The sequence below is a fragment of the Emys orbicularis genome, chromosome 2, assembly GCF_028017835.1.
Source record: "Emys orbicularis isolate rEmyOrb1 chromosome 2, rEmyOrb1.hap1, whole genome shotgun sequence".
Lineage (NCBI taxonomy): Eukaryota > Metazoa > Chordata > Testudines > Emydidae > Emys > Emys orbicularis.
This window is the reverse complement of record NC_088684.1, coordinates 148,578,783-148,600,212: the sequence shown is the minus strand read 5'-3', so window position 1 is coordinate 148,600,212 and position 21,430 is coordinate 148,578,783. Positions and strand designations below refer to the sequence as shown.

At 39.3% G+C, this 21,430-nt stretch overlaps 1 protein-coding gene across 1 annotated transcript in view; it reads right to left on the bottom strand.

Moving 5' to 3' along the window:
• The window catches only part of LOC135874675 (cadherin-10), a 111,602-nt gene that overhangs the window by 16,350 nt on the left and 73,822 nt on the right, over nt 1-21,430 (bottom strand). The window contains exons 5-8 of the mRNA XM_065399575.1: nt 17,560-17,747; nt 13,778-14,031; nt 7,564-7,700; nt 4,519-4,640 (exon numbers count right to left, since the gene is read on the bottom strand). Of these exons, the coding sequence (XP_065255647.1) occupies nt 4,519-4,640; nt 7,564-7,700; nt 13,778-14,031; nt 17,560-17,747 (701 nt within the window). The remainder of the gene's footprint in view (nt 1-4,518; nt 4,641-7,563; nt 7,701-13,777; nt 14,032-17,559; nt 17,748-21,430) is intronic.

The window sequence follows — 21,430 nt, the reverse complement described above, 5'->3', positions numbered from 1 at the left end:
TTTTGAACCGCTACCTACCTTTGCCCCTTACACGTTTCACTATATATTTTTAGCAAGTATATACAATAGCAATGCAGATTAAATTAATACACTTAAAACATATACAAAGAACTGGCCAAAATCTTTCACAGGAAAATATCAGTTTCAAAACAAAAATACAAACTGAAATTTGTATTTCATTTAAATGTTTGAAAACTGAAAATAATATGAACGTTTTAATTTCCTCCTCCCACCACATTGAATGTTTTTTTTTTTTTCATTATCTCCTTTTTTCCCCCTACTCTAACTTTTCAACACTTCTTCAACTTTGGAAAAGTTAGGTTGACAAAAGCAAAAATGCAACACTAACTCTGCCACTGTAACTCTTCCAAATCTGAGGAAGTTGCAAGAGGAAGAGGGGTTAAATGAAAAACCCTTGGACTTTAATTTGATTGCACTCAGTGGCAAAAAGGTAGAAGATGGGGGAAACAAAAACTGTTTAATGTCAAACACTGCAAAACGGAAACCACTTTGAAACTTCTAAATTTGTAATGAAATTCATTTGTCCATTTCTCAGCACAGAAAATCATGTAAATTAAGAGTTTATGAGGGAAAAAATTGTTTACCATGACTCTCAAACATTCTATTCAAAATGCTAAAACACATACACCTTTATCGCCCCTAGCTGGGATCTGAGATGCTGGGTAGATCTCATAACTTAGGCTGCATCAGAGTACTTGGGTTGCAGACTTCCAAAGAAAGCCTGTTGTAGGCATTGCAGGAAGTAGTGGTGATTCCCTGCCATTCTTCTATTTAAGTATGCAGTGAACCAGTGTAGTTTGTCATTGAAACTTACTGGTCATTAGCTATGGCAAGTGCCATCTCTTAGATGTAAACCTGAGATCTTTGCTGCTTCATCCCAGGGTGACTTCCAGTCACATAGCCTCAGTTACTACCCTATGCTGATGGTTACCAGAACTACCTCTCCACTGACTGACATCTCGCCTTCAATGTTCCATTGTCTACTCAAGCTCAACTTGGCAAAAACTGAAGTTTCTTCTAGAATCCTCCTACATATCCTCCCGGCTCCATTACTGTTGTCAGCTATACAATCTGACCTGCTCCACAAGTCTGCAATCTACCTGTCATTTTTGACATCTCTCCTGTGACATGCTAAATCCTGCTTTCTTTGTCTCTCTAGAATTTCCAAAATGCATCTGTTTTCTTCATTCCTACCATTAAAACACTTGTAAAGTAATATCATCCTTTGCCTCAGCATGGCAACCTCCTCTCTGTGGCCTTCCAAACATTCATCTAACTCCCCACTTCTCTCCTCCAGTCCTTCCAAACTGCAGAGTACATCCCTCGGCCCGTGCTGCTTCCCGCAGCCCTCATTGGCCTGGAGTGGTGAACCGCGGCCAGTGTGAGCCGCGATCGACCAAACCTGCAGACGCGGAAGGTAAACAAACTGGGCCGGACCACCAGGGGCTTTCCCTGAACAAGCGACGGCCCGACTTTGAGAAGCACTGGTATAGACCATTTCAGTACATAAGCCAGCCACTAGCTGATCAGTATTAGGAAGAAACTTCCCTTGTGGGCAATTTATTCCAAAATAGTTCACTGCAGTGTTCCTTAAATCTTCCTGGTACTGACCACTGTACCGGAGTAAATGGACCACTGATCTAAAATCTGGTGTGCAGATTCCTGTGTATCTGTGTTCTACTCAGGGTAATCCTAACACGTGATTTACATACCCCATCACACTTCATGCATAGCAAACAGTACATTAGTGTGGCATGAGTTGCATGACTATCTGGAAGCAAAATAGAGTAAGGCTTGGAGAGCTGTAAAAAACACAATACTGAAAGAAGAAAGTCTAATCTCATTACAACTTAAAACACATGGGAGATATAAATAGAAAGGAAGGTCACGGAAGGAACTAAAGTAAGAAATAATTGGAAGAGATGAGAGATTAATAAGAAAGATGTTTGAGTGAATGAATCACTGAGAAATAATGACAGAAAAAAAGCAAAGATATCATGCTACTAAGGAATCAAAGGCGGCAATAAGAGTGTCCTATAAATACATCCAGAAAAGAAGAATAATGGCAGAAAATAAAATTGCTACAACTTGAAAAGGTGAGGACTGTGAATTTTTAAATAAATCTATTTGAATTTAGCTTATAATAAAAAGTCTAATGATAACAAGGACATCGGAGAATTCTAATCAGGGAAACTGTTGGATATGATACTTGCAGATGCCAAGAGCAAAGGATAAACAAATAGATGGTAAAACTATATTTGATAAAACAAAAAAGATATACATGTCTGGATCTGGATGAAATGCACTACAGAGTTTAACAAACACTGGGTCTTTTCTACTAATTCTTTATAATCTGCAATAAATTAAGACAGTCAGAAGAGAGAACCAACAACTAAAAAAAATCCCAAAACATACTTTATGAAGTGTAGTGACGAAAAATCCATGAATTAGCCAATTAGATGCATATGTTTTTCAGGTATAATATTTGCACATAGGATAAGGGAGTCTGTATAGATCTGGTAAAGGAGAGTCTAATAACTGACAAGCAGTTTTGGTTTATTGAGCCCTGATTGTGAAAACCAAATTTAAAAGTCTCCATCATAGTTAGTGATTCAACAGCTACTCAAGACTCTGTGCAAGTAAGGCCATGAGGGCTCCTAAACCCTGCTCTGAGGACCATGCTGGAAGAAGCAGCCTGTCCTCTCTCAATGGAAAGAAAAAGTTGCAAGACAGCAATCAATATCTGGAACAGATTTGACTGTATTTGCCCTAACCCAATGATTTCTCTGCTGAACGCAGCCCTCCTTCACAGAGGAAAGAAGTGGTAGGGATCCTTTCCAGCCTGTGGGCAGGTGAAAGGCTGTTTAGGCTGCCCCACCTCCAGAATGTCATAGGACGACTGTAATTCCATGCTTCCCTTGGCATGCACACCATCTAACTGGCTGTAGGTTTGTTTGTCTCTCTGATTATATGGTGGGGAGTACAGGGTAGTTGGAGACTGGAGGATAAAGGGAAAGTTGGAGGAGTGGAGCAAGGATGATTCGGAAGAGGAGGAAAACAATCAAGACTCCTACTCAGCATCATCTCGTACTTATACATTATGTTTCTATGGTGTTTGTCTATGCCTTTGTCTGTCTTTTGAATTTATAGTGTAAGCTCTTTGGGGGTTTTCAGTAGGTTTGGAAAATGTTGAGCATATGTTAGATGCTATCACAATAGCTCACATATTAATATATTGAATTCTCTTATTCAATATATTAGATTTCAAGAAGCCAGTCAACATAATGTCACAGATTAAACATATAAAGAAATTAAATACCTAACTACATAAAATACCATATTCTAGCATGGGGTTGAACATTTTTTGATAAACAGTGGTCACTTATCAGTGGGGAAGACTATTCAGTGAGGTCTAAATTTGACTATATGTCATCTGTAATTATGGTCACACAAAAAGGAGGAACTAATATACAAGAGGACAGAATTAAATTAGCAATGACCCAGAGAGATTAAGTTGTGTGTATCATAACCATAGTCAGTAGCAGTGAATTTACAGTTATAAAACCAATCAGAAAAATAAATAAAATGGGATAGCCATCTGGAAATAAAGGCATCCAAGAAATTAACTATTTTCAGATAAGTCTGCATTCCTCCTCCATACTCTCTTCAACAGTACTGTGATGCATACATGCCAATCTGTTACCACTGATGCCACTTTTGAGGGCATTTTTTATTCTTGGATTAATGTGCTGTGGAACACACAATACAGTAATAGGGAAACTGATGGGTTTCCAACAGTTTCCTAATGGATAGCTGCCTAGTAGGCACTAGACATTCAGCAGCAGAGTCGTTTCACTTTAATCAAATATATTTTTCTGTATTATTTTGTTTGGTTTCTATAAAAGCCAAACAAAATAATACGCTACCAGTTCAGATATTAACATTATGTTTTTGTTTGATTCACCCACAGAAAATGTTTGGGAGATAAACTGTCATTTGCATAAAAATGTAAGTGTGACATTGCTGTTTCTAAACCTGATAAATATTAATTCAAAGTACAATTGAGCTCCATAGTATATACCTCTTTTTGAAAAAAAAAAATCTAATTTGATTACCAATTATTTATAGCATGTTGCTTTCTTCTGGGAAGATAAATCTGAAACCAATTAAGAACACATCTTTCAGACCTATATGCTTAGGCATCTAAAGCAACAAAACAAAAACAGATCCACGGATGCAAGAGCTTAAGAGTAAAATTAACAGAGCTCCTGTAGAAAGCCATTTCTGTAAAAGTAAAGAAAAGTAATTTGTTAATTTACATGCTGGCGCAATTGTAAGGTATTATTGTGGAGGTCTAAAGACTGATTTACTGACAGCCATTCTTTTCCTTCATTTTGTTTCATAAACTGCATGCTCTCTCGAGCATTTTTAAAGTATGGCCTAAAACTGAGTGCCATAGTAAAACCAAATAGCTTAAAGTATTTACAGAAAGCATACCTGTCCAGCTCTTGCATTTTCACATACAAAAGTATCATAGAATACGGCAAACTGCGGGGCGTTGTCATTAACATCCAAAATTCGAACATAAACAGAAACACGAGTGGTATCTTTGGGATTGTCTGCCAAAAGACAAGAAATGAAAACAGAAAGAAGTGATTTCTTGCTCTCATTTAAAAAAAAAAAAAAAAAAAAAAAGTTTGTTTTCTTTAAAATTCTTCCAGGGCTCAGCATTCAAGGTCAGATCCTCAGCTGGTGTAATTTGGCATAGCTCCTTGGACTCATACTAGGTAAGGATCAGGCCACGTCAGTGTTCAGAACAGATTTTGCTTAGTGCCAAAAACAAATTCATTTACTGGTATCTAGTGCGCAATTAGGCTGTTTACATGAAGATAAACACTACTTCTGTTAATGAAATAAGCAAATGTAATATATAAAAAGTATCTCTATTAGTATAATCAAATGACAATTGTTGTTTTTGTTGGGCTCAAGAGTATTGTTCTGCTGGAAGTTTGTTTTTTAAAACAAAATGCAATGGATGTTATCGAATTTGTTTTACACTGAGGAGCTGTCAGTGGTTGGCGACAAACATATTCTAAAAGGATATTCTCAGGATCTGATTTTCCTTTCACTTCCCCTTTTATAAATCAGTAGACCAAAGGTGGCACGCGAGCCGATTTTTGATGGCACGCGGCGGCGGGCTGAGCGGCTCAGCCCACCGCCACTCTGGGGTTCCAGCTGCTGCCCCGTTGCCAGCCGGGGTCCCGGCCGCCGGCCCCACTCAGTGCCAGCTGCTGGCCTGGGGACCCCCAAGGAACCCCAGGCTGGCAGCGAGCTGAGCAGGCCAGCGGCTGAGACCCCGGCTGGCAGGAGCCGGCGGCCGGAACCCCAGAGTGGCGGCGGGCTGGGTGTGGGGTTCCATTCACTCAGCCGTGGGTGGGGGGCTGAGTGGCTCAGTCCACTGCCGGTCTGGGGTTCTGGCAGCACTCAGCCTGCTGCTGGTCTGGGGTTCCGGCTGCCGGCCCCTTGCCAGTCGGGGGTCCCAGCCGCCGGCCCCGCTCAGCCTCCTGCCAGCCTGGGTGAGCAGACCCCCCAGGCTGGTAGCGGGCTGAGGGGGGCCGGCGGCCGGGATCCCGGCTGGCAGGAGCTGGTGGACAGAACCCCAGACCAGCCCGCTGATGGTCTGAGGTCCCGGTCACCGGCCCCCGCTCAGCCCGCCGCTGGCCCCCGCTCAGCCCAGACCGGCAGTGTGAGCAGGGCCTGAGAGCCTTGTCTGGGGTTCCAGCCACCAGCCCCCGCTCAGCCCGCTGCTGGTCTGGGGTTCCATTCACTCAGCTGGCAGCGGGCTGAGCGGGGCCGGTGGCCAGGACCCCAGACCGGCAGCAGGCTGAGCCACTCACCCCCCCCGCCAGCCCCGCTCAGCCCACCACTGGCCCACTTAGCCCACTGCCGGCTGAGTGAATGGAACCCCAGACCGGCAGCGAGCTGAGCAGGGCTGGTGGCTGGAACTCCAGACAAGGATCCCAGGCAAGGATCACACTAAATTGATAAGATCTGCATTTTAATTTTATTTTAAATGAAGCTTCTTAAATATTTTAAAAACCTTATTTAGTTTAAATACAACAATATTTATATAATATAGCTACAGAGAGAGACCTTCTACAAATGTTAGAATGTATTACTGGCACAGGAAACCTTAAATTACAGTGAACTTGGCAGACTTAATTAAAGAAAAAAATATTACACCTGTGTAAAACTGGTGTAAGTCAGAATAGAATCACAGGCTACATGTTTAAATTACTGTAAGAAAAAAATATAAATTTATAATAGCTTTTTTTTTAAAACAACCAAATAAAGAGCTTATATTCCCACTGACTTCTGTGGGAGTAGGATTGGGTGCAAATTTGCAGCACTAAACTGAATAGGGTTTTATTTGTTTTTAATTTTTGAGGTACTTACTCTTTAGTGCAAGGCAATCATGCATACATCACCCATTTCTGAGAACTCCTCTACCGAACTATATTAATCATTTTTATGTTTTTGCTTTGTTTCTGGAATAGGATAGGAAACAATGAAGATGGATCCTGAATTATTGTATTGACTGGGTATATGACATGCTGTGGTATCTTGGGAGCAATCTGTGAAGAATTCAGGTTATGGTTCCACTGTATCTCAGTATCAGTGTTTGTAGCTATATCTACTTGACATAGTAAATTTCTTTAAAATGGCAAACAGAACAAAAATCTGAACATCATGAAAAACAATGTCCTAAATATTCCAATATTGCCTTTTCTCTTCAAAGAAGCTCAGAAATACATTATAAAGGGATGGTGACTGTAGAATCTGGCAGGTATGAATTTCAAGCAATTATTATGCAGATTGATTGCCCTTAAAAGACCTGAACTTTTTCAAAAATATTAGCATACCTTTTTAGAGAGACCTAATTACTACAACTAAGTTGAGAAGTTAAATTCTCTCAAAATATCCTCACAAAGAAATGAGTTTAATAGTTCAGTTTAAGCACAGAAGGGCCTTCAATTCCCACAGTATGAAAATACTATGGAATAACACATTTATCACAGTGGCCAGCAGTCTGAAGAATGGTGGCACCAGCCATGTTTATCATCAGAAAGTATTGCTTTTACCAGACAATATATGGAAAGGAACACCCAAATACCCAGGAGAACCTGTGTCAATACAAACAAAAATTCCACTGACTGCACACCCCTAGTTGTCAGAGAATTTAATAATGAATGCTCCCCATGAGTTGACTTGAAGAATCTCAGATTTTTTGTCACCTAAAATCTTTTGGGTCAGTGGGACTGGAATTAGGTGCAATGATGTAGTAATCTTAATGCTACCTCGGGTTTATTCTGTTTACTTGTAATCAAAATGGCTTCTTGTAAATGTCTGAGATGAATGAAAAGATGTATAGAGCACCAGCAGTTGGACTTAATGCTATTTATTTTTAATAAATTTATTCTGAGTGCCAGAAGTATTTAAATCATTTTTTAAACGAAGGAAAACTAAAAAGATTTGGCTTACTGATCTCGGCTGCTATAACACTAAGATTGTGCCACTGTGATATCTCGCGGTCAAGTGGTTTGGAAGTGTAGATGGATCCATTTCCAGAGTGTATATTAAATATTCTGTCAAGATCAGTATGACGATCCAAAGAAAATCTAAACATGATAAAGGAAGAAAAAAATTGTTATGTAAGTGACTGAAAATGAAAAGAAGCAACTTTACCTTACAATACATCTGTATAACATTCAGATTCTTTACACATTCTATCAGAAATGATAGATGAGATAATTTAGATGAAATAAATGCTTAGTTACTGCAAGTTTAAGCTTTTTAAAATGCTGTGCAGGTCATCTGTTAGTTACGTTGATGACTGTCCCTGAAACTAAAAACAAAAATACTTAAAATAATTCTTAAAATATTAACCTAATACACAGAAAAATACAAATCCTAAGAATGATCTCAATATAGATTTATCCATTATATTTACTCTTGCAATTTATTCTGTAACTTTCATAGGCTTCTGTGAATGTTTTCTTTTTAACTAAATGATATTGTATTAAAATATGAATAATTATAGGGGGGGGGGAAACATTGTTTAAATCAGTAATTAAACACTTGTTTCCTGAGAGGAAAATTCTCTTTCAGTTTGAAAAAACATGTCAGACTGATGACTCATTTCTGAGCTTTTTGAAATAACTGTTTCAAGCTTTCACCTCCTAGTTTAATGTAGATTTATTTAAAAGAAATCAAGTTTTAAAAAATCAAAATAAAAAATGTTAAAAGTATGTTAACTGGCAGGATTTTCAGTTTTAATGAAGCTACTGATATTAAGGAACCTTGTACAGTACTGCAAAGCCTTTGTCTTGCAAATACTCATATGGGCAAACCTTCCATTGACTTGTAGAGAAAGTCATTTTGTCACATGGTGGCAAACTGAAATCAATAATCAGATTGCTCTCTGATTCTTCGCATTTAGGACCCAAACCTGCATTTCTCATGCACCCAAAATTGCCCCTAAAGTCAGGGATGGGTTGGAGGTAAATGAAGGATCGGGGCCTTTCAATGGGTGTATCATGGGATTTCCAAAAGCACTGAAGGTTTGTCTAACTCTGCACTTATTGGGAGCATAGTTAGGCCAACACTGAGTTCTTTTGAAAACCCTGTCCAGTATCTCTAATAGTATGCAGGTATGATCTTGTTTGGAGAATCATCCAAGAGTTTGGGTGCTTTTGTGAATGTACATGAATGATCTAGAACCTTCACAAAACCCTGTCTTTGTATTCCCAGTGCTTACTGATTTCACCAGGCTGGAAACAGTGTACCATGGGAATAGCCTTTCTCATGGTATTTTGATGCTTCCAGTCCCAATTAAACCAGGAAGTGCAGAGGTATGGAAAAATGACAGAAATAAAATAAACCGATATGAACATTTTGAAACCACACAAAATATTTGCTTCAAAGTTGGGGTAAAAGGTTTGTGTTAGTTCTGAACCAGGTGGCCAAATTACAAGTTATAATTAAGGAAAATTCCCTAGTGCCTGGCAAATTTTGGTGAAATTATATTTCATCAATATGTCTATATTTCCTAGCAGTGATTCTGTAGCCATCAAATGTATTTTTTTTAATGTGGAGAAAAGTCAAGTTTGATAGTACAGGTGATGCAGCTGTTTGAGTTACTTCTCACATCACAGTTCCACAACCCAGATAAATAAGATTCAATCCTATTATCTTTATAAGCCCAAAATATTTGGTTATGTATGTGTTATGCAACCATACACCTTATACATCATCCCAGTGTTCTTAAAAGCCTGCAGATGCTACTATTGATCTTCTAAATCCCAGACAATAGCCCTATTGTTACTCAAGTCTGTTAAAAAAAGAATAGTGCCACAGGAAGCAGCAGGCCACACAGTTTATCTGTAGTTGTAGCCTATTTTCACTTTAAAAATCGTATTTCTATGAAAGGGAAGACCTGAGCTACAGAATTCAGATACAACACTGAATTTTGAATCCTACCTAAAATTAGGGGTCTTTGGATCTTGGCTTTGGTTTGGACTATTTGGGTGTGCCTATACAGCCTGCAGCAGCTAGCCTCCCAGCTCAGATCGACAAACGCAGGCTCACAGGGCATGCGCTACTATGCTAAAGATTGCTGTGTAGACATTGGGGCTCACGCTGGAGCTCAGGCTCAGAAACCTAGGGAGAGGATTGGGCTTTAGAGCCTGAGCTCCAGCCCAAGCTGCGATTTCTAAGTGCTATCTAGACAGCTAGTTTTAGCATAGTAGCACAAGCCCACAAGCCCCTCAAACTGGACAAGGAGGCTCGCTGCCCCAGGATGTGTAGGCATACCCTTTTAGAGGTAAAGATTGCATGTAGAATGCAGATCTGGACCTGGATTCAGATTACACCAAGCTTTGGAAGAGGGCAGCTCATCTCCATTAGTTAAAACAAGAAGAAAAAAGAAACATAGGCAACTTCTTAAGCTGCCCAAATTTTTCTTTTTTAAATAGCAAATCTCATTAAAGCTTTATCCAGGCTAACCTGATTACAAAAGCACACAACCCGTCTAAATAAAGAAGGCAAAATATTAGCTATTGTCTCCTGTAATATCTGCTATTCTATAGCTGTCTGGTGATGGTTTGGTAGTAACTAAAATGTTATAATCTTCATTTTGAAGAGCTGTATTCTTTGAATAGAAGTGTGAGGCTATTACTGAAATTAATAGAGTCAACATATGCACACTGGAGGGCTGAATTTGACCCCTACTATGGAATTTGTTTGTTAGTTTTTTCCAGCAGAAAACAGAAATAACAAAAAAGGTAAAGAATCATACACATGTATATGTATTACTACCACATATGTGGAAAGTCCTGCCTTGATCTGTTCCTTGAACAACTTAAATCAAGACTCATTGATACTTTTCACTTTTTTTCTTTAAAGCTCTGCCATTACTCCCATTAGTTCACATGTCTTGCCTGTACTGAATTACCTTCTGTCATTCAGTGGAAGAAACACTAACATGACAGAGAGTGATGATGTGACAGCATCTTCAGTCTATTATGCTATATCAATAATAGAGCATGATGGGGGCAAATAGCTTATTCTGTTGAAGTGGTTCCACTCATCAAGCTGCGTCAGAGACAACACAAGTGAAACCACCAATGTTGTTCCTTTTAAGATCACAGATTCTAAAACCTGACTACTTAGATTTTCAGTTGTCACATGAAGTTAGAATGGATAAAGGAGAAATATTTAAATCCATTGTCAATACTGGGTGCTTTAGAGGTTCAAAATTTTCATCTGCTATCTTACTCTTCCACCCAGAGTAGTCGTCATAAGTGAGGCTGCAATTCAGTTTTCTTTACAAGCCCAGTTTTACCATCCTTCAAAATCTACAAACAAAGGAATACTGGCCTCATAGATGGTAAATGATGCTTTGTGTCTACCATATTCGAAGTAAATCAGACAAGACATACACATATTTTGACACATTTGTCAAATGCGACCAAAGTCCTAATAGTCTTCTAAAGCTTAGTGCTCAGAGATTGGTTTGGGTTTCCTGCATGGACTCCAGGTAGGCTTCCTGATTTTTTTTTCCATCCAGTATGTGGGAGCATGTTATATTTTCTTGTTGAAGTGTTCCATTCTGGAATATGTAAGGTGCAGGAGATACTTCCTCAGTTTTTTGAGGTCTGCTTAGCTGTTCAGCATATTTGGAGTAATATGTAGTGGTCAGAGAAACACTACATCCTCCACAATCTCTCTACCACAGAAAGGATTGGTATGCAGTCCCTGAAATCCAACCACCATAGTGCAGACAAAGGAGGCACAATCCTAGTCTTTGATTCTGATGGCTTCATCAACGAGGCCAACAGAAAGCTCTTGACACCACCTACTAAAAGGAACTCAAAGACCACCCCACACCAGTTCACAAAGGAATTTAAAGATACCATCAAATCCTTCCCCAAACAGTCCAAGAAAAAGCTCTACAGCCTCATTCCCCAGGGACCTTCTACATGCATCCCAAGATACACAAACAAGGGAACCCAGACAGACCCATCATAATCTGGCCACAGTACTCTCACTGAAGGAATATCAGGACTCTCAGAAATCCTCCTCAAAGCACTCACAGCACAAAGGGCCAACTTGTGCCAAGACATTACTGACTTTCTCCAGAAACTCTGCAATATTAACAACCCCCGAATGCCATCCTTGCCCCCATGGATGTCACCTCACTATACACCAACATTCCTCACCATGAGGGCATTGCTGCCTGCCTGAAATTCCTACAAGACAATGTACAACACTTGGACATCACCCACACCAACTTCCTGTTTAACAACAAACACTTTGTTCAAACCATGGAAACAGTCATAGGTACTAGGGTGGCTCTCCAATACAGCAACCTCTTCATGGGCCACTTTGAGGAAGAATTTGTCGAAAAATGCATCACAAAACCAGCAATATACAAATGCATCTCCAATATATTGTTGGTTTGGTTGTACATGACACATCAATGATATTTTCATCTTCTGGACAGACAACCTTTACTTCCTCATGAATTTCAGCTACCACCCAATCCATCAAACTCTCTCTAGAATACACCCACATCAACATCAACTTCCTGGACATCATGATCAGCTTCAATATTGACACCCTACAAACAACTATATACAAGAAACCCACAGGTCACTACATTTACGTACACACCAAGAAATCTTATTTACAGCCAGGTACTCGGATACCACAGAATTAGCTCTGCAGAGAAAGTCTGGGATACACATTTACCTAAGAGGTAAATGATATAATGGAAAGGAACACCCAAATACCCAGGAGAACCTGTGTCAATACAAACAAAAATTCCACTGACTGCACACCCCTAGTTGTCACGTGCTGCCCCATGTTGGAACCCATATGGGGTATCATTAAACAATCACATCCCATACTCGATGGGGATCACATCCTAAAGTAAATTTTCCCCAAACCCCCTATTATAGTCTTCAATCACCACCTGCGGTGAAAACTTTTCACACAAGATCACTCCATGTATGACCTCTCAGATCTCATCCTCAAAGGAAAGCTGCATAATACTTTCAAAAGACTATCCAGGGAATGTAAATTCCTAACTTTGTTAGACATTAAAAAATACAGACTTAATAGAGACACTGGTTTTATGGTTCATTACAACAGTTTGTAACACACCCCACAAGCTGCTAACCCTTACCTGTCCACTTTATTTTAAGTGGTCTCCTACAACATGTGTGAACCCCATAGGTGTATCAATCTGTCCTGACTTGTAATTAGTTTAGACAGCCTTGTTACCTTCTCAAGACCTGAGGAACAGCTCTGTGACGCTTGAAAGCTTGTCTCTTCCACCAACAAAAGTTGCTCCAATAAAAGCTATTTAAAACATATTACTTCATGTAATTTGTCTCTCTTCTAAAGTTTATACTTGTTGGGAGGGGCGGCAGAACCAAGTGAAAAGGAGAGTGGTAAAACTTAGTGGACTCAGCTCAATGAAGGAAGGAAGACCTGCTCTGATGGACCTTAGCAGGATTATAGAAGAAAGGGGAGTAGCCTAGAGTGGCATTTTATCCTACCATTGGGTCCCCTGAGCTTGACATGAGAAAATATTAGGAGGTTCAACAACCCCCACCCTCCCATGGACCATAGGCGTATCAGGGGTCTCCAAACCCCACACGCTTAGGCACAGGAGGGCCTGGAAAGCTTACCTAGGCTCATCTAGGGCTTGAACGTGGTGGTGGAGAATTGGGATGGTGCCAGCAAGCCTCCTGGAGATGTATTGGTGGGCAATAATGAGGACCCTAAGGCTCACAGTAGGAGGCAAGGGTAGATCAACTTGCATAGGCCCAGAGCAAGGGAAGTTCTACAGTTTTGAGGCTCAGAAGGGCTGATGAATTGCCTAAGGAGTTACCAGGGAGCTTATGCATGCACCCAGGTAAAGATCACCTCCTGTGTATCTCCTACAGTCTGCAGGTGAGGGGCTCTCCCTTGTGGACATTAGTAGTTGTACAGAAGAAGGGTGGTTCTCCTTCAGACCTCAGAAATTCATCCCTGCTCTCCGCTCCCCAGTCCCAGGGTGCAAAAGCTACCTCAACATTCATCAACTGCAATTTGAAAGGGAAACCATTTTCTCCACACATTTTCTGGTTTGTTTTTGTATTTTGTTTTTTTTTAAATCACGAGGTATATAGAGAGACCATGACATTACCTGATAGGGCTTGAAGCAGAATCAGGATCCCGTGCCATCACAGTTCCTATGATTGTCCCCACCTCAATATCTTCATGCACCTCAAAAAGGTAAGAGGATCTGCTGAAGACAGGAGGTTCATCCACATCTTCCACAGAGATTTTTACAATTGTAGTATCTTTAAAAGGCCCAAGATAATAAAATCGTGGATCCACATGGGTATTCTCAGCCTCTACTTTCAGTGTATAAAGCCTTCTCGTCTCATAGTCCAGTGGCTATGGGGAAGGAAAAAAAGAGATAAACTTTATTAAATTACACTGTATGCATTGGATACTTAGGGGAAGTAAAGATATAATGGGCCAAATCATCAGCTGATGTAAAATGGTGTAACTCCACTGTGATTAACAGGTGCTAATGGCACTCAGAACCTCACAGGAAAATCCAGAGAGTCGTTTTCCACAGCTCTACAGAATAGGGACCCAGTTCCTTAAGTAACCAAAATGTCCATTGACTTCAGTGGGAATCATCACTTATTATTACCGGTACTTGTATTACAGTAGCACCTGCAGCTAGGTAGAACTGCTTAGTGTAAATCTGAAAAAATTCCAAAAGTGAAACGTATTAATTGCTATTCTCAAAACAGATTTTTCTGTACAAACTTTCACCTACAAACCTAGCAACTGTTCAATGAATTTTGCTGATGTTTCACAAATACAGGATCAAATCTGACAAGCATTCCACACCTAGACCTTTCTATTGAAGCGAATGGGACTTGTGCTAGTGGAACAATTGCAGCATCGGGGCCATAATGCCAAATTTCTTCAGGAAACATTTGCAGGAAGGTGAACATAGATGAACACGATATGTTGGAAAAGAGTAAGTGGCTTTTGTAAAGGGGAATCGTGTCACACCAATCTATTCGAATTCTTTGAGAAAGTTCTACAAACAAACGGGGTCCCTCACCAAAGGCTTTTAAGCAAAGTAAGCAGTCTTGGCATAAGAGGGAGAGTTATCTCCTGGATTAGTAACTGGTTAAAAGATAGGAAACAAAGGGTAGGAATAAATAGTCAGTCTTCTCAGTGGAGAGAGGTAAATAGCACAGTCCAGGATCTGCACTGGGACCAGAGCAGTTCCACATATTGATAAATGGTCTGGAAAAAGCTGTATGCAGTGAGGTGGCAAAGTTTGCAGACAATACAAAATTACTAAAGATAGTTAAGTCTGAAGCTGACTGTGAAGAGTTGCACAGGGTTATCACAAAACTGGGTGACTGCGCAAGAAAATGGCAGATGAAATTCAATATTGATAAATGCAAAGTAATGCACACTGGACGCATAATCCCAGCTATACATACAAAATGATGGGGTCTAAATTAGCTGTTACCACTCAAGAAAGAGATCTTGGAGTCATTGTGGATAGTTCATCTGTTCATGTGCAGCAGCAGACAAAAAAGCTAACAGAACGGTCTAAGTCATGAATGGCATGGAGCAAATGAATAAAGGAGTGATATTTATCCCTTCGCATAACACAAGAACCAGACATCACCCAATGAAATTAACAGCAGGCATTTTAAAACAAACATAGGGAAGTAATTCTTCACACAGCACACAGTCAACCTGTGGAACTCATTGCCAGGGGAAGCAGTGAAGGCCAAAATGATAATTTGGTTCCAAAAAGAAGTAGGTAAGTTCACAGAGGATAGGTCCATCACTGGCTATTAGTAAAGATGGTCAGGGATACAATCCTATGCTCTGAGTGTCCCTGAACCTCTGACTGCTAGAAGCTGGGACTTGGACAAGAGGGGATGGATCACTTCATAATTGCCCTGTTGTGTTCATGCCCTCTGAAGCATCTGGCATCATTCACTATCAGAATACAGAATACTGGACTAGATGGACCATTGCTCTGACCAAGTGTGGCCATTCTTATGTGGAAAAGGCATGTACATACAGTTGTCTGAGTTTTATTGTTTAAGGAGAAATAAATTTAAACAGACCTAAGCCGCCAACTGTAATGTTGCAAAAAAAAATTATTTTGAACCAAAGATTTAAAACCTTACTGGGGAAAAATCAGTACTTAATCTTGCTCATTTTCATTGAATTTCATGAATCCAAGATCAGAGAATTTTTTGCAAAATAGATTTGACATTTTGTCAGCAGCTACTTTTAAAATGAAAAGAGAAGGGTTCGGGGTTATAATTAGAATCCATTTTGTGTAGACAAGAAACTCCATTCCCCAATTTCTCTGCAACTGTCACAGATGAAAAGTGGTAGCTAATTAATGATATATAGAGAATGAGCAGGCTGAGAATTTACCTGTCTGACTGCAGAGCAGACTTCATTAGCTCACACAAAACAACGGGGATATATCAAACCCGTGGTTTTCACTTATCAAAATGGATTCTAGAGACTCATTTAAAAATTCCCCTCCCCACTAAAACTTATAAAATTAGTGCTCATGAAAGATGCCAGACTGACAGCTTTGGGGATTTAAATATTCTATGTATCAGCAGAAGAGGTATAGTAAAGGCAATGGAAACTTTCCTCCTCCTTCTCTGCTCCACCTAGTTATGAAGAGAAATCAGAGTAGAAGGAAGAGTAATTATGTCTCCAAGCCCGTTCTCGATGCCTTTTTACTGAGACTGCCACTGAAGATACCAGTTGAAATGCAGCAATTTGTCCACAAGGAACTGAAACTCAGAAATGGCTATCTGATAATAATAATTTGCAGCATCTAATGATGCAAGCTGGGTATGAACCCATCAGTTGGAAGTGAAAGGCCTTGCAGCTCATTACCAAATCCCCTGAGCAATGCAGTCCACCACATGTATGATTTTAAACCCCAAGTCAACAAAATACCTAAACAAGTGCTTACCTGTCAGCTCCTAAGGCCAGGTCTACACTACAGATCTATATTGGTGTAATGACATCATTCAAATGTAAAAAATCCACACCCTTGAGCGATATAGTTTTACTCACCTAACCCCCCTACCCTCCTTGTAGACAGCGCTACATCGATGGGAGAGCTTCTCCCATCAACATTGCTGCCGCCTCTCCAGGAGATGGATTAACTACACTGACAAGAGAAGCTCTCCCGTCGGTGTAGTAGCATCTTCAACGAAAGCACTACAGTGGCACAGCTGCAGTGGTGCACCACTGTAGCACTGTACACAAAGACAAGTCCTAAGATATCCCATCCCTATTCAGGAAGGCACTCAAGCATGTACTTAAATTTCATTATAATTAATGCTGAATGGGGCCCTTAATCTACATTTTGGGTGGAGTAGTAGAAGTTCAATTGTGTGTTAGTTGTTCACTACTGGAAGGTGCACTGGAAATCCTCAATTAGAACTGGTTGAATAATACAAAAATTGACTTGTGAATATTTTCACAAATACACACACAGTGAGTTTGTTTCCCTGTTATTTGTGGGGCAATATTATTCATTTTCATTCATGAAGAGGAGCACGAACCCTTAAAAGTCCAAAAGCTTTAGCACACATAATTATTAGTCCAGAAATGTGTTCTTTGTTATGAGCTATTTGTGTAGTATATTGGAGATGGCCCTTTATACTCCTACTTCTCAGTGATAGCTCAAATACCAATTATTTCCTATTCTAAGTACGGGGAAACAGTACAAGCTCTAAGATACAGCTGTGTGGTAGCTCTTGCAAATGTTGAGCTTTTAAGGGTGATCATAATATGATCTACTTTTGTTTCTATATGTGTTTAATGTACAACACTGGGATTTACATCAGTCCTCTATACCAAAATCATTCAGTGGTTGTTACTGATTATAGACACCTTGCGCACAGTTATGATGCCTTCCTGTGTGTCCTTCTGTGTCACAATGTCAAACATATCTGTTCCATCGCCATCAACTATTCTGTATTCCATTTCTGCATTTTTCCCAGTGTCAGCATCAGTGGCTTTTACACTGCCAATGGCAGTGCCAACTGGGGAAGATTCTGGAATGCGGAGGTGGATGGTGTCTGCAAAGAAAAAGAAGCAGAACAAGTTAAGATATGCACAGCAAGTTTTAGAAAGTGCATTATGATACAGTCTTTAATTATATTATCATATACTATTTGTTCTGCAAGAATTCTGCTTCATTCAGTAGAGAGGGGAGAACAGGATTCTATTCTTGGCTCTGCCATAGACTTCCTAGGTTATGTTATGCAATCTATATAAATGCATATAGATAAGTGGGACAAATTAAAGTGGTGCAGACAAACTTAATTCTGATATTTTCTGACCTACATGCTTGACTTTGCAACCTTAGTGTTCTTTTAATATAATATTACATAGTGTTAGTACGTTTCAGATACTAATAATCACTCTACTTCTGTATGACTAAATATGCAAAATATTCAATCATACTCTGTAGGATAGGTATTTATTATAGATACAGAATATTCATTTTTCATGTGTCCCACAATCATTTTATTTCACTTACTCCTTTGTCCATAGCTACAGCCTTGGAAACTCACAAATGTAATTCTTTCCTTTGATTAATCAGAGGACTTTTTCCCCTTAAAAGCATCTATCTATTGCGCATTATCTAAACATTCCTATTCATTTTTAAAACAAAAATTATAGTATAATTTCTTTGTTACACGTTACTTTATGCCTAATACTAAAAGGGCTGTAATCATAAAATACCCAATTGCTAAAATGACATTTAATTCTAAGACACAAAGTAGACCTATTTTAAAATCCTTATAATTGAATGGCAAACACTTTTCAGATTCTAAATACTAAGGGTGATATCCTGACTGAGCTCCTTGAAGAAAGAACCATTTTTTAGTTAATTTTTAAATTTACTTTGACACCACAGAAAAATTTAAATAGGGTTATTACTATTTATTTGGTGAATAAAGTAAAAAATATGTATTGATTTGTACTTTTAAAATGAATCAAATTGGCACTATGCTTGGTGCTTTCATTTTCATATTCTAGTTATAAAATTTCACTGGCATAAATATTTGCAAAAAGCATATTTTAAAGCCAACTGCATAACTATTCACAGAAACCAGATTTTAAATTCTCACATGCATATATTTGCATGAGAAGTGCTTTCACTTTCATTCTGTCAAGGAACAAAAAGAATCACCTGACTTCTCTGACCAATCACACATAAGTGACCATTTGAAATTCAAATATTTATCATCAATCCATATGGTAAAACATTCAAGAAGATATGGCAAATAAATCTGAATAACAAACAAGTTCCAGGAAACTGCAAACGGCTCATGAAACTCCCATGAGAAAAAAAGGGTAGCTAGTTTTGTTAAATCAATTTTTATAGCAAATTAAACATTCAGCACTACTGTTAAAATTGGATGCACAAAAAAACAAAACCTTTTTTATTGGTATTGTACTACCTAAACTGTCTCAACAGCATCCCTACAGCTTTAGCATAGTACTGACAAACAACCATGACGGTAAAACAATAAATATCAACAATGAAATAAAACAGAGTTTTACTATACAGTCCAGCATTCTGGGTCCTATCTATGCCATTAATGTGTAAGTGTAGGAAGAGGTCATTATCCTCATCTGCCAGGACCTTGAGCAGGAAAAACCCTTTGCCACATTGTGCATTAAGCAGCATTTTTTTTTTAAGGATTTTTTTTTTAAATTGATACAGATGCTGCTATGACAATACCCTGTTTCAAAGAGACAAAGAGTCCTGTGGCACCTTATAGACAAACAGACGTATTGGAGTATAAGCTTTCGTGGGTGAATACCCACTTCATCAGATGAATATAGTGGAGATTTCCAGGGGCAGGTATAAATATGCAGGCAAGAATCAGCCTAGAGATACTAGAAGAGGCCCTCATCCTCCCTGATTGAACTAACCTCGTTATCTCTAGACTGATTCTTGCCTGCATATTTATACCTGCCTCTGGAAATCTCCACATTCATCTGACGAAGTGGGTATTCACCCACGAAAGCTTATGCTCCAATACGTCTGTTATTCTATAAGGTTCCACGGGACTCTTTGTCGCTTTTTACAGATCCAGACTAACACGGCTACCCCTCTGATACTGCTTCAAAGAGGAAATCTAAGATAGTTACACTATGTACTGACTACCCTTAAAAACCTTGTTTTCCAGTGGCTTTAGTTAACTAAGTAATGTTACCACAATATTTCCTAGGCACTGTCTATGCTAAGCATGGTGAACTAGGGGGAATATTAAGTTTACATTATCTAAGGCAAAACTACTGTACAAAGATAAGAGATGAACATGACACTCACAAGATGGCACATCCAGTAACACAGTGATGCCTTACATCATAGTGCGGCATGGATTCAGTATTGATGCAGAGGAGTTTGTTGATGAGATGTATCCTGATAAATTAGCAACCCCAAGTCCTGAAAAACTTTGGTTTTTCCATGTGGGTCTCTCATGCAAATACAAACATTTCTGAGTTTGAGAGATCTGACAGGATCACAGTAGCAAGTACTTTAGCATTGCTTGTTTTGTCTATATGTAGCTTATATTAATTAGTAATGGGGGAACCTCCAAGGTTTGGAGCTTCAGTTGAGGAAAGCATCCAAACATTCAGATGCTTATCCAAACCTATTGAAATCTCATTCCCTCACTAAAAATAAGTCCATGGCTCTCTCCTATCCCTTAATCTTGTCCCATCTAAATCCATTCTCCTTTTGCTAATACTGTTGCAGAATGTGCCAGAATTCTGAAATGGGAAAAAACTGACTTGGGCCCAGCAGACTAGAAATCTAGGTTCTCCGTGATTGTGGGATGGTGATGCGCCCCCAAGGAAGCAGGATCGTTAAGGGAGGCCAGTGGTGGACATGTTCCCCCAAAGAAAGGCATAAGAAGAATTGGGAAGAATTGACAAGAATTTTTTGTCAATAAAGCTGTGGGAAGACCAAGGCAAGTCACTTGGTGGTTGCTCCTGATACTTAACAGAAAGGTAGAAAGATTAAATAGGGGTTGCCAGGGGAGAAGTGGACTCCTTTTGAGGAGATCAATATCAAGGAAACCGTCTGGTTCATTGTGGGGATAGGACTGAGGTTCAAGCTTATTCTTATTTTTAGGAAGTAGTTTATCTATCCCAGTTATTATATAGTGTTTGCCCAATGTAATTTAAACTTTGACATATTGGCTTTAGACTGTACCCACTTAGTGAAAAGCCATCAACCACCATACCACAGAAGACAGAACACTAAGTCAAACTACATTTCTCATAGATTCATGGGGTTTGGGGTATGCCGTTACAGGATGCACAATGGTGATTGAGTATTGTATCACCAAAGTGCACTTAGCTCTGTTTACTAATGTGTTTCTTGACACTCTTGCACCTCAGTGTTTTCAGCTCCATGATTTAGCTCATATTTACTTTGTCATTTTCATTACCCTTCTGTAATATTTAAATCTGTGTACTTTGCTACATTAGTACATAATCTCTCTATAATCTGTTAATGGTTCAAAAATGACAATGAAATCCCACTGCTCATATTTATAAAATAAATATTTATTCAGTGCTGTGAGAGACCGTGAGGAAAGACCATATGTCCCATAACATTTCACGAGAAAGTACACATGAAGGGGAAGACTTAAGGGTGCAATGGCAACATTTAGTCTCATTTTCCATATTCTTAGGTGTTTAAAACAGACTATAGAAGTTACTTCAATTTTTAATT